General features: G+C 41.1%; 1 protein-coding gene across 11 annotated transcripts in view; it reads right to left on the bottom strand.

The window, feature by feature from the left end:
* Window positions 1–21510, bottom strand: part of Dpr12 (defective proboscis extension response 12) — a 256117-nt gene that overhangs the window by 10652 nt on the left and 223955 nt on the right. For all 11 annotated transcript variants that reach the window (XM_071714743.1, XM_071714740.1, XM_071714735.1 and 8 more), the window contains one exon: window positions 7462–7672. In XM_071714743.1, the coding sequence (XP_071570844.1) occupies window positions 7462–7672 (211 nt within the window). The remainder of the gene's footprint in view (window positions 1–7461; window positions 7673–21510) is intronic.

Here is a 21510-nt window from a genome sequence, read left to right as displayed (position 1 = left end):
CTCTCGACATGATTAATTTCCTACAGGCGCAGAATGTAGAACACAGCGGAGATAATTAGAGAAAATCTTTCTGTTAATGACTGCAAAAGAGAAATTTGTCTTCTCATAAATCATTGCTTATATGTATATAAAGCACAGATACAAAGACGTTATATTATTGTTTCGAGATAAAAAAAACAATTAATAAAGGAAGTATAAAACAAAATTAAATAATAAAATCAGTGATGAATTTATTATTTGTAGAAAGATATAAAGTAATTTTTAACTAAATGTAAATTCGCATAATATAATTAATCGCAAATTAATTAATGCAAATTCACGATTGTTAAAATTTACTTTATATTATTTTTATAAATAATAAATTCTCCACTAATAATTTTGCTTTTTACACTTCCTTCATTATTTATTTTTAATTTTTAATTAATTAAGTGAAAATTAATTAATTAAGATTTAAAAGATTTTGCAAACGGTGCAATACGCAAATTTAATGTTTGATCTTTAAGAACGGTGAGACAAACGGTATTTGGAAAGATGGTATTTCGCTGAGAGAGAAGAGCATCATATCTTCTTTCGCGCCGGTCTTTAACTTTGGAATAGATTTATTTCCCGCTATTGATCGTGCATGCTATCTTTTATTTCGTATCCGGAGTTATAGGGTCACTCTCGCTGATTAAACTTCCGCGGTTAATTAACCACAGGCCGATATTTGCTCCGGTTTTGCGCCAATCCTGGGAAGACCTTGATGATGTTTCCTCTCAAATAGAAGCATAGTGACCCGCCGTTAAACGGAGTTATTCCCCATACTCGTCAAACCGCAAATACGAGCCACTCAGCTAGGATGGTTAACGCCGTAAACATCGTCATGTCTCGCTTGCGGCCGACCGACGCCGACGCGACGTGCTTTTTGCCCTTTTATATTTTCGCCCCTATACCCTTCCCTAACAAATTTATCTTTTGGCGGCGAGAAAAAAATTGCCGCGCGATATTAACACGCCATAATATCAGGGCATCCTTTATCGCTATAAACTGTATCTCCTAGAAGATTCCGAAATCACCAAGTACAGTCTTGCGAGAAAGAGTCTTACGATTTCTTTTATATCGTTTGTTTGCAAAAGAAGATTGAAACTGTTTTCTAGTCAGCGGTATTGTAATTTGAATTTTCTGAACATTTTCTGGAGAGAGGATTCACCGAAGGTTGTATTTATAATGTAGCTGCTTTATTGGTTATTTTTGTGTGAGTCGTAACTTTGCGGCCGAACTGACTGCGTTCTTGACTAACAATGACGGAGAGCTTAACTTATCCACCGGAGCCAATAGTATTGATTGCGGAAACTGAATAGCTCTTGGGTCTGTGAATAAGATTCTGCACAAACTTTGTCAATTAAATCGAAGTGCATTCAAACATTTACAGAATTACGTGCATGCATTGATTGCGGAATTTAATGACTCCCGGCTTATATATTTATAAGAAGCTTTTAATGCCTTAACTTGTTCCAGAACGTACGCGAATTCTATAACGCATTATAAAATATTTACGTAATTAATTCGTGCATTTGTATGATTAATCCCGTACACATTTATTATTTACCGCGAATATTAAACTGAAGAGATTTATTTATAAGCGCGGCACTTATACAAACTTTGTATATTTTATTATACTAGACACTATAGACGCGCGCTTCGCGCGCGCTATTTAGCTTTAACATTATGCTATTACTATTACACTATTAACTCCTTGATACACACAACTGTCAAAATATACAATGACAGCTGCAAATAAGGTAAGCGCAGCAAGAGAACCAATCGGCATCGCGGAAAAGCGACAACAATAAACTTTACATTTTTTTTTAAATTTTGTAAAAAATTCTCGAGTTAAAGATTGACAAATCGCGAAAAGAAACGATGATCAGACTCTGTATCGAAATAATTTTGGGATATTCACTGAGTCGCGTAGCCGTGTGTTCATAAAAATAACACGATGCTTCGGATGCATGATCCAGAATCTACGTAGGAATCGTGATTTGGGTCAGAGAGTGCATTTCAGCATTTACGGCCTACGTGCATCGGTTGTAAAGACGCTCTCAAAACCTAATGACAAACAGCTGGCACAACCCGGCGAGGATTTAATGTTCCGATCCCCTCGTAGCGAGAACCATTTAATAAGAATTCTCACTGGCTCATACATTTTTCATGATGAAACGAAACGGCTCTATCAACTAAAAGGATGAAGATGGATAAATATTATTCATCTAATGCGGATCATTATCTCCCTCTTTACTTTATAAATTGTGCCGCGCAGAAAGACACTCTATTTTGCATCTTGCAAGAAACTAGATTTATCTTCCCGTTGCGCCACGGAATTTTTGGTCCCTCGCATTCATCAAGAATGTTTCTGTAAAATTATGTAGTTTTTATTTTTGTGGAGACATTCGTGGATCGAGAACACGCTCGAGCATCGGCAGAGAATACGTATTCCTGGTAAAAATGGCTTTAACAATTCAGGGCAAGTGAACGACGCAAAGTTAATTTTATGTTCGCCGCTGTTATGTACAAAATGAAGTCGTTTCAGACCGAGCAGCTTAATTCTACTTTATATTGTCGATATCTATTTCTCACCGTTTCTCTCTTTACTATTAACATCGCGAATATTCTTTAACAACACTCTAAATTTTCTTCCTTTGATAATATTATGCTGCCCTCTTTCTTGCATATTTCAATCTGTTTTGTTTCAATTTTTTCTTTTAGGTTTTAACTGAGCTTTTTGGATAAATTACTAAATTATTTGCATAAACTTGTTACAATTTATTCCAAGAAAGATCAATTAAAAATGTGTATATATGTATATGTGTGTACGTATAAATATATGTTTACGCGAATAATGTGATAATTTATAAGAAAAACTGAGTTAAAAATGTAATAGAAAAAATTAAAATAAAAAGATATATATATATATATATATATATATATTAAAACTTAATTGGAATCCGAGATAGTCGTGTTTATATACAAAAATTGGATGAAGTACCCGCTTACGGCACTTTTATTGTTCACTGAACAACCGTTGTGGAACCGTCGTCGTCGTCGTCGTCGTCGTCGGAATCCTGGCGACAACGTGAACCATTTGTACGCGCTATAATTGGCAGAAAAGCGTAAATAAGAGTTTTACGAGCGATTCTTGCGGTTAGCCGAGAGAAGACAAAGGTCGCAATATACGCGCGTTAGATGCAAACACCGGTTTACGAGCTGATGACAACTGGTCGGAGGGGAGGGTGGGCCGGGGGATCGCCGCGGGGCTTCGTCGACATCGAGTTTGGAAGTTGGGTTTAACGCCGCCGTCTTCCGCGACGCAGGAAAGGTGTGTCCGCCCCCCGTCTTTAACAAGATTGCGATCTAGTATCGTTGCGCTAAGCCAATTTACCCCTCGGCGTTTCGCGGCGTTTAGATAATTTATTGCGACACCGTCGAGTCTTCCACCCTTTCCTCTCTCCCTCTCTCCCTCCCTCCCCCTCCCCCTCGCCCTCGCCCTCGCCCTCGCGTCACGCGCGAAGCTCGCGGAATTTCCCGGATAGAGCGGCTGTCTCAAGTTCTGCAATATTCATTAAGGATTTTACGATGTTTCCTCGTACGAGCGGATCAAAATAACCAGAGAGAGAGAGAGAGAGAGAGAGAGAGAGAGAGAGCGGATGGGAACGCACTAACCGACCCGGAGAAGTAAGTTAGTAGTTATCTATCATTACAGCCGGGTAACGTTGGGCAACGCACTGATCTCGCGGGCAATATTTACAAGCATAATTCTACCTAGTCCGAGTGTGTGCCGGGTGTAACTGAACAGTTATACATACTTCGGGAGCTCTATTATTATTAATTCGCCATTAACGCGAGACATACGTTCGTCGAGACTCTCGCGGCGTTTCTTCAGCAGCAACCGGGTTAAAAATCTCGGTCAAACGGAAACGCGCGCAGCCAGCGGAGATTTCATTTCATTATTACGCGTTTCTAATAATTAATCTCTATCTCGCGCCGCAAGCGAGAGTGAAATGGATATGTGTCGCGACCAAGCTACGCTATAACGTCGAAACGGACGTGTCGAGCGCGTGCAAATAACTCAACGAGGTTTCTGTGTCAAATATGGAAAGAATTTTCTAATTCGCATGGAAGTTACTGCCGTATGAGAATTAAAAAGCCCACGCTACGTTGAGCGAAGAGAATAATTTTACCCCTTGTTATACATCTAACAAAAGTAAAATTATTGTCGTCCCTCCCCGAGCTCACTTTGTTGCAACTCTTTGCAACGCGTCCCCCTGTGAAGGGGTATGCGCCGCTCGCTGAACTTTCCATTCAGGCCATTCAATATTTTCGCTATTACATGTAACATTATTATAAAATATTTCATAAAATCATGTATTAATGCTTAATGTTTAAATATTATATGTAATGTAATTATATACTTATAAAAACATTGTTATACTTTTTCTTAATAAGAATAAATTCATACAAGCAAAACTATTAGCCTTGACAAAGTGAAGTACATGCGACCTACGCGGCCTGAAGGAGAAATTACCTAAAAATTAGTATTAACGTATTAATTTTTCAAGTCGTTTAATCCTTTGCAGTGCCACATCGAGCTAAATATGATGCTTTACGGTAGCCTTTCTCATAGTTCTCAAAGCATTCCAAAAGACGATTGTAATTAAACTGTATTTTTGCAATATCCATAAATTCCTCCAAGGAATGATAAAAGTTCTTTGACTCATATACTAGACTCGCGCAGTTTAGATGAAATTGAGAAAGAAATATTCATTTGCGAAAATTAATTTGGACTGCAAAAGAATTAAATAGTTCTGCGGTCGAGCTCTATTTTCTAATTACGGCAAGGAGAAGAATCATTTCGTAATAGCTCGTACAAGAATAGGTACAAAAAATTGCTTGCTAAATAAGTATACGGGACGGGGGCATCGCACAACCTCACCGCGGGCAGACTCGACGACGTCGCGGCGCCTACGTTGACGACCGCATTTGTCCCGGGCCGGGCGTTACGTCACCGTTCGTCATTAATAATATCGCGGACCGCCTTGACCTGGCCTATCGATATATCATCGCGTCCGGAGAATGACCGGCGTGATATAATCCTATCGTAAATTTGCCAAACGAGGCGAATAAAAGAGAGGGAGAGAGAAAGAGAGAAAGAGAGAGCGGCTCGCGCGCGGATCCTTCTTCCTGTCTCCCGAATATCAAAATTCATGGTACGCGCCGTTGCGCGCGCGAGAACCGCCAGATTTGCAACATTCATCGGCGATACGTGTCTCCTCCGAAACGCGGCGCATGCACACTTTTACCGTAATTTACGGCGCGAGGCGTCGCCCCATATGTTCCCGGGGGCCGTGAATTACGGGCCGCGCGCCGCGCCGCGCGGCTCGCTATACGTACGCGCGACACACACGCGCGCGTGCACTCGCGTCGGCCTCGGTGTGCGGGTCGGTGCCGCGCGGTAATGGAGTCCATATCTTCAAAATTTAACCTGAAAGCTTAGTACTTCGCGGAACAGAAGGGACCGCTCGTATAGCGGTTTATCACGCACGCGATGGACTCGCCGCGCCGCCGCTCCTCGCGTGTCAGTTCCATCGGAGCGCGCGAGCTATCGGCCGGCCAAGAGGCCGGGAGCTGTACCCGATTTCTCGTTTGATCGTTTTCAACGGAAACCGCTCTATTCTGTCGCGCGAAGCGTCACGTGGGATCCATTTAACGGCATATCACTTGTCAGTTTAAAGCCGAATGCATTACACGACGATTGTTCTTCCATTTACTCTCTGTCTTTCTTCCTCCCTCCTCTCCTCCCCTCTCTCTCTCTCTCTCTCTCTCTCGCCGTGTCAGGAACAAACTGTCTTCAGATAGATACAAGACGCCTTCTATTCAAAGAGATCCCGCTAAATTCGACGTACATCTCGCGGGTTAAGCAATCATCCGCTGTCTATCTAACGTAATTAGAACGTAATATTCCCCGTGTTTAATCGCAGCTGTGATCGCGTGAGATTACAATTTCTTCACATCCGGCGACATGCATATATCAAAAGTCCGCGAAAACGCGTTTATCCCGAGTTGAGACGCCCCCTCCCCCCCTCTCTCTCTCTCTCTCTCTCTCTCTCTCTCTCTCTCTCTCTCTCTCTCTCTCTCTCTCTCTCTCTCTCTGTATATCTGCATAATAAATCTTCTGGCCGACCGAGTTTCTCGTAATCCAATTAAGATTTTCGCGACTGTGTGTCCTCATCCTTTCACATCAATTACCGGCGGCGACCGTGGCGGACCTAAAATTGCGGGCTGCAGCTAAAATCATCGTGCGCGCGGATTTTCCGACAACAACACCGAGTCGATGAGGACCGCTTTTTGCCATAAGAGCCTTGGGCTTCTTCTCCAGCCACGGCCCTTGTTAGAAAGGGGTTAAATCGCGCTATATACACACATCGGAGGGTGGCCGGCGGCGGCGAATGATCGATCGTTGAAGGACCGGGGAGACTCGTCGTTCTCTTTCACGCACATCGTCGTACATATACACACGCATATACACGGCGCCGCGTATACTCGTCCACGCGCAACCCGTGTATAAACGGAAATAGAAACATAGAGAAAAAAAGGAACTGTGTCCTGTGAAGCGGAATTTGGGATATTGCTGTCAAATAAATGTACTTTTTTATTGGGAGAATGTTAGGCAATTTTGGAAAATGTTTTGCTCCCATGTTTCCGCGTGGACAGTGCAATTTTCATTATTATAAATCTCTGCACTCTGCTTTAAAAATGTCTATTGCTATTTAAATATTTCTCGCGTGCGTTCGTTCGATAAAAATCACCAGACCTGTGAGTTATCTTTTTCTACTGAAATTATTCTTTCTTTATTCAATATATAGATATATATTTATGTGCGACGTTATATAATCGTAGGTATAAGAGAAATGTTGGATATTCTCGCGCGAGAGGAGAATAAATACTTTCAATCAGAACGGCGACATTTTTAATTTGGGAATGGATTTTCTTTTCTTCGCGTGACTTATAGAATTCTGCCAGGAATCGCGTATCTTCCCTCAAGCCAGGCTTTCCGACGATTTCGGAGCCGATGTATTCTTGATGAAATCATGATTGATGTACCTAATCTTTCTTCGCGGTGTCAGCAATTTCAATATTAAATATCTCAATGTAGCTAGGTATTCAATGAGAAATCTTTCAAAAATTGGCTTGAAAGAAGGTAACTAAGGAAAAGATAGTCTGAATACGAGTATATAGTCCATCGAACGTCTGTAAAATATCTGTCCGGATTGAAGCAAGTTTTTCAGTTTCGTTCGTCCGAGGATCATTACGAGTAGGTATCCGTTTGGAGAGAAAGGTAGTTAAGGGAGAGACTGCCGGGACGACCGCGTTATATTGATTAAGGAAGTTCGCTTTGTACGAAAACAGTACGCTGCTTATACTTGCCTTCGGTGACGAAGACGAAGATCGATGCCGGCTTGGTGTTGGAGGCGCTGCACGTGTAATTGCCCGTGTCCGTCTCCACTGCCTGGCGAATCGTCAGCCGGCTCTGAGTTGGTCCTGGATCGGTTTGTACGGTCACGCTGCCGCGCGTGGTGTCGTAGTTTATCATCCGGTTATTGTGATACCAGAACACGTATTGCGGCGGCGTCGGGCTCTAGAGCAGATAGAAGAAGAATGGCGTCGGTTGACAAGCATGAGATTTAACGCGCGGATTTTTCCCCAGCACAAAGGCGACGACCGGAGAATCGTCGGGCCTGCGGCCCGTGACATTCGTTATGAAGAATTCTTTCGGCGAAATAACGCCGTCTTTGTGTTGGGCATCATGAGCGCCGACAGGACTTCGCTTTGCGGTCTTGGTGCTTTTGTTCGCTTATTTTTAGACGATTACATGTTAAAAGACTTAGCTTCATTTTGATATATTCCATGTTCGATTATACTCAATTTAATAACATAATTAATATTTATATTACAATCGCGAAATATTTTTTTGCACATCTTGTTTGTTTCATTTAGACATCAAGTAAAAATATACAGAAGGATGAGAGTAATTCCTTCGGCGTCCATTATGTGTTATTACGTGATATCCGAAAAAGAACTATATTATTAAAATGTTATACTGTACATTCATTGTGGAATAGAGATCAAAATTTTATGTCTTAAAAGCAGACGTTTAATAAAAATTAAATGTCAACAATATTGGGACATGAGCAAACAAAAGGTAAAAAAAAGTTTTGGCGAACTAAATTCAAAGAAATAAATATAGAAAAAATTTGGTGTATTTTAACTAATAAAATCTTAATTGAACAAGCGTCGACACCCTTTAAATATATTTAAAAAAGCAATTTTACGTAACGGTGATTTTGATATGCTTATACTGTACGTTAGATAATATCTTAAAGTAATTAAACGTCAACTTGCGAGAATTTAATATTTGCATTTGCATGCTCTGGCTAAACGTGCGAGGGAATTTGGTCACAAAAACGCGAGTTTACATAATAGGTGGGGTTTTCGTTGAATGAGCGCGCGGAATTCAGCTGTAGCTGCGAGCGATGAGGCCCATCAGCCGTTTATTATAACGCCGGATGCGTTTACAGCAGCCTTGTCGTGCCATAGAATACAGGAAGGATAAGTGCGTGAAACGGTGTGCCGTTAAGGTCGAATACTCGCGAACTTCCCAGCTATAGCGTCGTCGGGAAATTTGCAATATACTGAGCGATGACAAAACCGTGTAAAAGACGTGGAGAATAAAGGCAGCCTCCAAGTACTCTCTTCAACGTATCTTATTTGTTCGCCAACATCGTTTTCTCTTACTAAAATGTTATCTCAAAGATATTTCGTATATACACATATTTCAGAAGTTTATGAAATATATTATTAAAGAATATCATAATTATATCATTTTTTTTTCTTAAGAACAAATAAAAATGTCGCGACATATTAATATCGGAAAAAGCACGATTTTTCGTCAAATATATTAACGTTTGCGCGCAAGTTTAAATTTAAAACGATACATACAAATTTATTTAACGCAACTGTTAGCTCGTATTGTCTCGTTGCGAGAGTATGTGTGTGTATGCATCTTATAGCGTATAAATTTCCGTAGCCAATGTAGCCGCGTAGGGATCAGACACGCGGGGTTGCTGCTCGTCATCCGTTTATTGTAACGTCGGATGCGCGCATATTGTGGCGGCGGCGTCGAGCCGCAAAGCGGGCGAAGAATAGACGCGCGAAACCGTAGCGTACGCAGCGAGGGTGCGGGATACCCGAGGATTTTCGGCTTCGTGGGTTCCGTCCGGCAAAGCAAGTGCAAGCCAGGAGTCGGAGGCCACGCATTCCTCTGTGCTAAATGCTCGTTCTTTTGTTCCGTTTAATGTTCCTCAAGCCGTTGTGCAGAGCGAATGCCCGCAGCCGCGCGATACACCGATGCCTGTATATGAGAGGGTATGTCCATCAGAGAACGCGATCGTTATACCTCTCTCATTATTGTACACGCCGCACGCCGTTGCGTCGTCATCGACAAACTTCGTGTACAAAGGTAGAAACAAAATATAGTTTCGAAAAAGCGGTCCAGAAATATGTCATGAACATGTGTGTTGCTAGAGATGTAGTTCCGAATGTACGTTTGCGTTATTAAATCGAAATTAAATTTATGACAAGTAGCACAGAGAGTATAAATGTAGATATAATTGTCAAGTAGTTATTCCTTCCGGTTAGTTAAAAACATAAATGCAATGACAAATTATTTGAATAAATTGTTCTTTCAACATTTATTCAATATTTTCTATATGATTCGCATAATGTCATATATTTCAGCTATTTTTTCAGTTGGAAAGTACTGCGTGTTTTAAATCTCTCTTCCTTCGCATAAGGAATTTCATTCGAATTATTGTGTAATTAACTCGGTAATGCTGCATGTTGCGAGCTTTTTGAAATATTATCGTCGATTTTATGCCGCTAGAGGCAAATAAATCCCTCCAGAGAGACCCTGGGCTGTATGCAATTCACTTTGTGCTTTTAGGGATTCATATAAATTACACCATTGTTCTCGCGAGACGACAAAGTGGAGTTTCAACGAGGCAATGCGAGTTACACGGTAGAAGAAAGCGAATTGTATCAAACAAGTAGTACAAACTATTAACACCGCGCTAATTACGCCACTACTTATCCCGGTAGCGGTATGCATAAAATGCATGCATAATGTAAGACAAGCGATAGTTCCTGCCATATGAATGAGAATTACAATGTCAATAATACGAACGCAAACATCTGAGATTGAGTGAGTCCGCTTTTGCATAAATTTGCATTATACCGCAATGATATTATTATAAGTATAATTTTTAAGCGGTATATATAATGATTTATTAATATCATAGTGATTACGAATGAGCGTACTTATATATGTGAAATTGCGCGTGCGATCGGTGAGATTAATATATGCGTGTAGATAAATTAATAGATTTCACAGTCCAGTTTTGTTGGATTTATGCGATATTGTACACAAATTCAACAATTTCAGTTTAATCAATATGGCTTTATCTACGTGGCTGAAAACAGATGTTGATTATTATTTTTGGGCATCGAATAGACTTATCACGTATCATATTGCAAATGCAATAATCGTACTATGTTTCTGGCAATTAGCGAAAAATGTATCGTTGAATATTTCAATTCGTCAAGCTTGATGATATTTTCGTAACGTTTTTCCAATGTTCCGAAAATAGGATTTGCGTTTTTCATGTGATTAATTATGTTTGTTTCCACTAATATATATACATATATATTGCCAGAATTTTGTGCTCCCTTGAAAAGTTTGACTGTACGTAACAAGCGCACGATGTAAAGTAGAAACGGACGAATTGTGGTAAACACATAAAATCTCAGTAGTTACACCTGGATTAAACCGACAATGTTCTAATCTAAAAAAAATCTTTATCCTTCTTTTTTGCATGCAAGTGGTCGCGTTTACGTCGTTCAACAAACTAAGCCGACAACGTTGCGTGAATCACGTCGCGCTCGCAATGCTAGGAGAAAAAACTTGAACGCGCGCGACGGCGAGCGCCAGGCGCGAAGTAGAAACGGACGAATCGCGACAGACAAGTAGAACGAAGCGCGACGAGCGCGCCCGTTCCTCTCTACTTCTCTGCCGAGAAAACGCAGTATGCTTTTGTCACTTTGTAAAGATGCGACAGTTTCTAAAGATGCGGAATACATCGGTATAAAACGAACAGACGACGATTGCTCAATGTAAATCGAGCAGTTGCAGTTTTCGCTTTAATTTGAAGTTAATTACAACAGATTTAATTCTACGCGCTGTTGTGAGAAATCCTTCTCAACTCGCGAAAGAAATTTTTACAAAATTTGTTGTGAATCATTTCAATTTCGTACATAAATCGTGCTAAAAGAAGATTAGCGTGTCATTCCGCTCTACTGAAAAAAAAACTCGCAATTTCGTACTATTCCACGTCGGAGCTTTCATAAAATTTCGTACTGTTAGTTAGGTGCCTCGAAGGATCAATTGCTGCAGCGGAGCTGACGTCTTTAAGAGAAATACCTTCGAGAATGTCGGATTCCACAATTCCAGCACTTGTTCTTATATCGGAAATGGAGGTAATAAAACGTTTTCCTGCGATCTAACTATCGAGGAAATTCTCAAAGAAAGATACGCGTGTTTCGGATCTTACGGCATTCAGAAAGAAATGATGCGATCTACAGGTTGTAGCTCTATAATAAACAAACAAATAAATGAAAATATTACTTCTTGAAGCAATTGAAAAATTATTCTATAAAATAGACACTTTTGAGAAAATTCTCCCTTCTTTCGTTGAAGTAATGGATTAGTGCGTACTCCATATGATGCTATTTGACATGATGGAGTATTCAAGAGAGGAATCTCTAATAGCATATCTTATGGGTATGCTCTTCGCGATATACGGGATCTTTCTCTCGACGTTGAAAATGCGATAGAATTTGTATGCGATCAATCACGATAATTGCGACGCTGTGATGAACGTGATATCATAATATAATCCAATGATATAATTTTGCAATTCATAGTCGTCGCATTTTAATAAATGCTTTTTAAGCAAATAGTTACACTTTCAAAAATTTTATTACGATTCTTATCGTTAAAAAATACTCGAGGGTTTTATTTATTTCCACTGCAATCTGCTCGATCGAGCTTTGTAGCATTCGCAATGTTATGAACCAACTTGGACACAAATACACAAGTCTTAAGTAAACTGGCGAAATGTAAATTGTTCGTTTAACTTCATGAAATAAATGCACTATGCGCTAGTTTCGAATATCCAATTATACTTAAGGATGCTGAGACACCTGGGAAAACTCGTTGATGAGCCGATACAGAATTTTAATCAGAGAACTATCTCAAAGGATTAAATTAATGGAATTTAATTAATTCGGCATTTTAACGGCACTCAGAACTTGCTTTCCCGCAGGTCAAATGTTAAATCGCTATTAATCCGGTCGATCGAATTTGACAGCTTATAGCGAAATATTTTAAGAATTTCTTCCTCTTGCGCCTTTACGGCATAAGTAGCAGTTTTCATAAATACGAAAGCCTGCCGTAACGAACGTCTCACGTTAATGGCCGCTTAAAGTACACAGTTTCGAATTTCCAAGTACATGGACTCTAAGCAGTTCGCGTGAGTCGGTGCCGGGTTAATTGCTAGGTTGCATGACGTGCATGTCGGCGATGCAATTGACACTAGTGTGTCACGTTGTTACGAGCGGCGGACAGCAACGGACTCTGTTTTCGAGATAAATAGAGTAACACGACACACGCACAGGCTTTATTAATGAAATAGTCAGTCTCTGTCGGTTGAAATAGTCTATCTCTCGATGCTCAATTAGCAATACGGTTTCGGCATGCATTTAACACTTGAATTTCGACGTTCCTGACTTTGAACAATTTCTCATTTGACTTTGGAAAAAACTGTCTTTTGCTTAAAATACGAGAATATCTCGTCGATTCGAGGAGTACATTATGAAACAATATTAATGCGATTATGTGTCAATGTGTCTATTAAGTTCGAGATCTTCGAAGAAATGTGAGATCTTATCTCGTTTTTATCTTCTGTTATATGCTACTTTTTGCGCCCGCACGCGAAGAAGACAAAAACCGTCATTAGCAGGTGCTCTTCAGAGTGTTCTGACAGTATTATTATTTATGACCCGTTATAGCGTTCATTCCGAGATAATTCACGCCTGGCGTCATTTGAGTGTCAAGTGTATTCGCTCGTGGTGTAATTGTCATTACTGCATCTCGTCTCACGGTTGAATCGAGTTCGTTCGTCGCGACCGTTTGCGAGGGAAACACTGCGACATAACGCGGGACATTTGGCATTCATTAGGAAAATAATGCGGCGACGGCCAGTTTTCAGGACGGAAATGCAAATACGTTTATATCGTAATATCCACCTCAACATCTTTATGTATACCGAACGATAGTATCGTATAATCCTTTTAGGCATTAATCGCTTTTTACTCTGTATCAAATTTTGGCAATAAACGTCATTTAACTGAATGGATCGCAACAAAATGCTGCTTTTCATCGTTGCATTCGTGTTAACCAAGGAACGAATGCTATTTGATTATGCCATATTAACGAGTGAAAACTTTCAATATCCTTTTTACAGTTCGCTCAGTTATACGCCTTAATAATGTTATCGACAATATTGACGTAAAATCAATGCCATACTTTCAGCACCAGTACGTTATTTTCATCATAAATAGCTGTTTCAATGTAAAAGAATTTCATTATGAAACGTTACGCATCTTCCTAGCCGTTGTACAAACTCTCGCATATTATTCTCTTTTAATTTAATAAAATTTATTTCAATAATACTTATTACGATTTTATGCAAGTACTGCAAAAGGAAATGCCCTGCCAATAGTATAACAGTTGCAAAAATAACTGCGTATCTGTCCGAATGTCTTGCACATCTTTTACTAGGGTCTTTGCTGCATTTCTTACGATTTATTGCAAATAGTGTAAGAGGAAATTTCTTGCCAATAGTATAATAGTTGCAAATACCACAAAAATAACTGCGTACGTGTCGATCTGTTCGAATGTAAGCCTTGCACATTTTTACGGGGTCTTTTCTGCATTTTCTATGATTTATCGCAAATAGCGCGAGAGAAAATTTCTTGCAAATAACGCAAAAAAAAATAACTGCTCATTGATTCATCCAAATGTAAGTCGCGAATTTTCACCGGAGCCTTTTCTGTACCGCGTTATCCAACGACTCTCTGACGACTGCGAACGTAAACGCATTCAACGAGCACTCTACTCTCGCGGTAGGTAGATCGTAATTTTTTTCCGCGCGACGCAAATTGGCACACTCCGCGTTGCCTCTCGTTTCCCGTAAGTCCCTTCCGAGAAAGTGAAAAGAGATGTTTACCCGAGAATGCGGCGCGCGGTCTCTCGGCGCGGCCGTAAAACTCGTCAGCGGACGGTGATCCCGGCTAAAGATAAACCGAGTTACTTACCTTGGCCTATGTGCGCGCAGACAGTATCCTACTCGCGATACCGCCGCGCGCCGCAACCCCGCTATGTATAGCATCCCCTACCGTATGCACATAGGACGCCATGGCCGGGGCTTATATACACACATTGCACGTCACTACGAACGGCCCCTATGTGCTCCGCCGCGCATGCACATCGACGTAAGTTTGTCAAGCTGCACGTGGTTGTTTTGCAAGCTCGAGGGGCTTCCGGATTGAATCCGTGTACGTATAGGAGAGAGGTGGCTTTTAACTCCCGGCACCACGAAGAACGACCTCGAGCGACGCGCGGAATTAATATACGGTTCAGCTGCCTCCGATATCTCCTCGAGCGAACTCGATAATTTCTGCGATGGCTCTTCTTCGTCGTCCGCAGCGCGACGCACGTTTCCGGGAGTAATGCGATTATTTGTTCGGAGAAAAGCGGAAAGGGTCGTCAACTTTCTCCCGATGACGTCGTCGCATGTTGCGGTTGACGCTCTTCTCGATACGTTTCTCTCGAATTGCTAATGTTTCAGGTCTCCCTTTCCGAAAGGAGATAATTTACATATTAACACTGCGCGGACACCGTGTGTGGGCCTTTTAAAGGCACAGTCGATTTTTTAAATTGCAACAGTTCCAGCCCAAGTATAGAAATCACTTTTTGAAACCTTAAAGATATGATACATGAATTTTTATAGATTTTTTTTTGTAACAGAAACGCTTTCAAAAACCCTTTGGACTTAAGTCCCAGGGTGTTCGGGTGAGTGCTCCAAAAACACGGTGTCAGCGCGGTGCAAGTGTTAAGACCAATTATTATGCAGCAGGCGATATGCTTCTTCGTTTTATACTTATTGGCGATGTATGTCATCAAATCGAAATAGTAATTTATTATATCCTCGCGCTTGAAAATTCATCTCGATACACGTCTTAAAGTTGATAATTTGATTAACCTGTTTGGAATTTGCGAGCGAGTATCAGCTCGTAAACAAGTCAGAAAGTTATCATTAAATGTTTCTGAATTCATAATAACAATTTACGTGCTTATATTACATTTGCATATTATCTCGGCCATATGGTAATTTCATCGAGATTCGTTTTTATCAGCAACTGAGAATAATTCAATGCTCCTGTTGGCATACATTTCGCGCTTGCATCCGGCGCTGTTATTTTCGCGAACAAGGAAGAGCAGTTGACATTTCAACTGCTGCATTCACGTATTCGCAGACGCGACGCAATTTCGAAACACACGCGAAGTACACGAGTTTCCCCCGACAAATCTATAATTTATGCGCCTCTTACGAGGAGCGTAAAAAATTGTTACATTTCCTCGCGATTTGATATTTAAATATACAGCTAGATAATGCCGACGAATATCAAATATGCCAACGACAGATTCGGAATATTACAATAAATGGAAACAGAAAAATCTCACGCTTCAATTAACTTCGAGCCATTTTATATTATTAAGGCACGGTTAAATGTTAAGTTCCATTTCTACGCGATATTCAAATGTCAAGAGAGATATTACCGCGAGAGACTCTTTAAGGATCTCCCCCCCCTTCTCTTTATGTAAATCTCCCATCTCTTCCTTCTCGCACGGAAATTATGTGGAAACAAGAGGCAAGGTTTGCGCATTAAAAATTAAATACGACAACGCGTACAAATGCCGAGAATATAGAAACCCTCGCGGGGACGAGAGAATCTGCCGCTCTATCATTCGTCGCGTTGCGAAATGTAGCGAAATACCAAGCACAGTCGCAATGAAGCGCCGAGCGGTGGAATGGAGTAATCGTCCATACCGCTTCTGGTACCCGAGCTCCACAGTCCGACGTGCTGTGCGCACGATTTTTTTTCCTCCTCCTTTTTTACTCCTGGAAACGCTGTAACTCTGGCAGCGATGTCGCCTGGTGCGGCGGTTCGAGGGTAAATCGCCGCGCAATTGCGGGGTAATGTCCTCGCTAATTACCGAAACAGCGCCGGCGGTGCCGCCGCCGTCGCCGTCGTCGCCGGGGTGTTTTCGCCTCTTTGGTTTCGCGAGACGGGGCGAAAGCGCCACGGCGCTACACGGCGACGGTAGTTTGCTAATTTACCGTTACAAATGGAACGCCAGCGGAATTATTCCGCGGTTATTTACGACGCGCCGTGCCATTGTGGGCGGGTACAAGGAGAGACGGCGCGAAGTTAAGCCCTTTCGCGCTATCGCCTCCGGTGGCGCGGAGCGATAATAAAAAGCGCAGCTTCCGTGCGGGGATCGATACGATGGGACTGCGAGATCGCGCGTTTGTCTAAACCCCCCGGGGGTATTACCGCCACTTCAAAGGGATACGGATCCCTTTCGCCTTATTTAACCCTTTGCGCGGAGGTGATCTTGCTCGAAGCTTTTCTCGCGTTTCGAACTCGAGAGAACCCGGGTCGTTCTTTTAACTCGCGAGCTTGTTCTCTCATGCGTCTTCACGACAAGGATATCACTTGGACTTCGTCCTAAAGGGTCCAATCCAATCCTCATCCGAAAGGGGATTAAAGCGGTACAATAAGTGATTTAGTTTACACCGACGAGATTTGAGACGATATTCGATACGAGATCCACAGAGTGACTCATCTATCGGGAAGTTGCTAAAAACTAAATAGTTTTCTTTTTGTACGTGTGAGTGAGTGTACGGAGAGACTCATTGTCAGTCATTTTATTAGCATATACATATAACGCAAAAGGAATATACATATGCGATCTTGTAAAAATAAATAGTAAATAAGAAAGAGCCAACAATTCACCTGATTACGTAGCTTAGCTAGTAAAACTATTAAATACATCTCTGTACCTTCGAAAAATTCTTTTCATGGAGAAATCCGTCCATGCCGAGATTTTTTGAAAATATATCATTGACTTGGCCAAATTATCAGTTTTTCTATAATATTTATTTTATGAGTTCATAAATGTGTATTTTTTGCACTATGTGTTAATAAAAATGACAGAGTTCTTCCGACTCGTGTTTAATTAACTATATTCTATCCATTCGTTACAAAATAAATGCTATTCAGTTTCGCAGTTTTCTTTCCAATTGTCACCAGGAATTATCGAATTCTCTCGAGATTACTTCACTACAACAGCGTTTATAATCATTAAATGCCGTTTTTGAATAAGGATTGGATGAAGCCATTCGGATGTCCGTTCCTTATTTTCGCTATGGGACAATGTGCACGTACGAACGACCGTGGAAGCCGTAGTCGAGCAGTGCGCTTTCTCAAAGCGACCGGCACGCGACGCTATTTGGAAACTCCGAGGAAGCCACCCTGCGCACTTTATTAAACACTCCTTTGGCAACAGCAGAAAACTAGGGCGATGCTCCGCTAAAGCGCAGTTCGAGAGCGATCGTGGATATTTCGTACTCTCAATAAACTTTCCATTTTCGGTCTATTGTGAAGTGGCTCGCGTGAACTTTTTTTTCTAGTTGAATACTCACTGTACCATGGAATCAATTTCACGAGCATGTTCCTCCTGTACCTGGCATATTGTTCTCGTCATTGTCTTCGCAACAAATATGCCTTTTGAGCGACGTGTTTGCACTAAAACTTTTTCCAATAAAACACATACAGGATAATAAATATACATTGTTTTTAAATTCTAATTGTCGGATATATGAACGAAAATATTTAAAAAAAGACAATGGAAGTTATAGACTCCTATTTTTAGAAGTTTCTCTAGTATTCAATCATATAAATTGTTGAGTATGCCCGCGACCTTTTTACATTCGAATGAAGTTTACAACGCTATTATCCTCAGCGTATAAAGTACGGTACGCCTTTGCGCAAATTTCTATTACGGGATAAAAACGTATTTACGTAATGCAGCACGAAGAAATGCAGTGGAATAGTTTCGCATAATAGCATGTTCCAAGCCATTTCTCCGTTATGCTACGAAAGATGCCTTACCGTGCTTTTTATACGTCTGCATTTATTCAATCTATCTGATATTCACGCGACAGTAATGTATTTTCGACTAAATAATTTCCATTTGTATTAATATAATTCGCAAGTTTTGGCTCTCTCTTTCAGCAACAGGTAAACTTCAAATATCATATCCGAAAACTTTCCTTAATAATACTACGCGGAACTTCGCAGATTTCATTTAAGTTAAATTTCATATTTTGGTTTTACGGAGACAAAATTATTTCATAAATACACAGGGTGTTTCAAAAAGATGAACAACGATCGATCATTATTTATCAGTTATTTCATATGTAAATAGATTAATTCACACGAAACGCACGCGAATGTCATGATCCTGGAACGGCAAGCCAGTATAATAATAAATAATATTTGTTAAATCTGATGTCTATATCGTAGTCGACGTAGTCAATGAACGTGTGATGTATTTGCCATTGAAAAATCAATTAACGATGGATTCAAGATTTGATGTGGAGATATTTACTTTTCGCCGCTAAGAGATCGAATCCAAATGTCTTTTATAGTTTTCTGCTATTTACCTTTTGAAGCACAGACAGTATCACAGCTGTTTAACTTGAGAATATTCTCAGTTCTGTTATGACCTGCCGCGAATATCTTCACGTTTGATATTAAACGTTCTTCTTCCGAGACGACGTTGTTATTTTAGAAAATTACACAATATTACGGCGGCGTCAGTTATTTCTTCTCTCACTCTTTTGATCACTTAATGGATTGTTGATTTTTCAAGATAAAATTGCTAACATATTAAGCTTTTTCTTGCAGTGGATTTATACGCGAATAAAAAATTATTAAGGAATATTTTACCTTCCTATTCTATAATAAATTATTTTGAAAAAGATATATACTTTCTATAAATAATTTCCGAAGAAGAATTTTAAATAGAGCGACATTTTTCTGAATAAGATTCACAATTTTATTTCGCGGTACGACTGAATCTACTTGTCGTTCAACAAAGCTCGGCGTAATTGGTAGGCGATATCGCAGATGGGGATGCAAATTTGAGAAAAAAGGCTGGCTGGCTGGCTGCTGCATGGCACGAACGGTACACGATCAGTATGAACAGAGGCAATCTTTCGGATGATTGGCGTTTATTAGCTGTCCCGCGGACATGCGAACAGTGGACACGCTCGAAACAAGGGACGCCGCTCTGCGCTCGTCGTTGCAACGTTGCAACTTGATGCAGCAGCAGCAGCAGCAGCAGCAGCAGCGGCAGCAGCAGCGGCAGCAGCAGCGGCAGTAGCAACAGACAAGAGGATGGGTGTGACGGCATCGGTACACCCCGGGGGCGGTTGTTAAGCGGCTTGAAAAACGGGTCCGGTTTTCCGTCTCCCTCCCTCTCTTTCCCTCTCTCTTTCCCTTCCATCTCCCATTTTGCGCAACTTCTCTCCATTTCTCTTGCATCCAACGCCCGCCAACAATTCGTGAGATAGAAAAAGCCCTAGTTAGGGAGCGGGTGAAATCGGTCGTGCACCGGTCGACATACCGTGTCTGCTGGATTCATTTCTACAGTAGCTTGTCGAATATTGTGAAGCGAAACGAATCTGCGTCACGAGGGGGTGACTACGAATATGTTCGCGTGTGCATATTTGTGTGTAATTCGGTTATTTTGTAATTGATATTGAAGCGGACAAATGTATCTTTTGATTTATGCACGGGTACACTTACATCGAATTAAACACTATTATCAAACGTTCATTCTTATTTATTTACAGAGAATTAATGCAATAACATCTGTGAAATCTTTCGTAGGATATAAAACAATCGTAAGGGATTATATAACGTGTACGCGGTAGAATATTACGGGATTAGTGTGTGTTGTGCGATAATTCCGAGATTAATAAAAACGAAACAAGATTTAGATTGCTCATCACGGATTAAGCGTCCCCCTTGAGCGAATTAAGGGTGGAGAAGGGTTAAGCTCCCATGGACGGTCGCTCGGCTCCTCTCGCGCCGAGACATATCGGCGGCCCTAAGGGCCAAGAGGGGCCGACGCGACGCGACGGGGGTGGCGAGAGGGCAGCGGGATTATCGTAGGTAGGAAGGTGGGTATCGGGTGCCAAACTGTCCCCCAAGTTTTGCCGCGTCCGAAAGGAAATTCGATCTCTCCGTGTATGCCGCCCCCGTCGCCGGTCGCGACACCCACTTAACTGGATTTCCGTTCGCTGAGTTTAGCGAAGATTAGCAATTCGACGCCCCGATAAGAGAGGGTCGTCGTCATCTGCCGGAACGGGACAGAGCCGTCCCCGGTACTGCACCCGATTACTCGCGCAGACTTCCCTGAGATTACGACGGCGCGGCGTGGCACGGCGAGGAGCGCCTATAGGGCGCTTCTGATCACCGAGGGTGACCTGAGATCAATGTACCTATCAGATCCCTTGTATGTCTGCCCGGCAAGTATTATTTATCGGACATGCCATCAACCTGACAGATTTATGCGTCGATGCATCAGAGATATAATACAGTTTCAATATTCCTCACCGACCGTTATATATAGATATAGGAATTCTATTTTGACCCTTTCAGTGCTGAATATTTTTAAATGGTGCATGCGCGAAATACTCTGTTACCTGTATTTCAGCTTTTGTTTAAGGTAGTTTGTCCGTGACAATACTGTCAAAAAGTTAATGATAGACAATTTGACATATAGTATTTGGCTGGGATTGTCCGCGTTATGCATGTGTATGTAAGAATCTCATATGTACAGATATATAGACACTAAGATGTGCTATTAGATCTTCAAAGGTTAGCTGTCATATGCGTCATTACGTATTGCTTCGAGACAAAACGGTCAAAGGTCTTGTATTTTTGTAAGACTATTCTTGCAAGTCTGTTTTATCGTCTTTTTGTTTTTATTATTAAAACAACGAGTAGTTTGATCTCTAGAATTAGACACGTGATATCGTTTTCATCCTATGATATATGTAAAAAGTGCTCATTTTTCCCAACTAATCTGTAAATGTACGAATAACTTTTCTTATCATTTTATTACACGTCTTTTACAACGTGAACGTACAGATTTCATGG

Source organism: Temnothorax nylanderi, unplaced genomic scaffold, assembly GCF_030848795.1.
Source record: "Temnothorax nylanderi isolate EJ_2023f unplaced genomic scaffold, tnyl_v1.0 TNYL_tig0145_pilon, whole genome shotgun sequence".
Lineage (NCBI taxonomy): Eukaryota > Metazoa > Arthropoda > Insecta > Hymenoptera > Formicidae > Temnothorax > Temnothorax nylanderi.
Note: the sequence above shows the minus strand (reverse complement) of the source record. Positions and strands in the feature narration are given on the sequence as shown.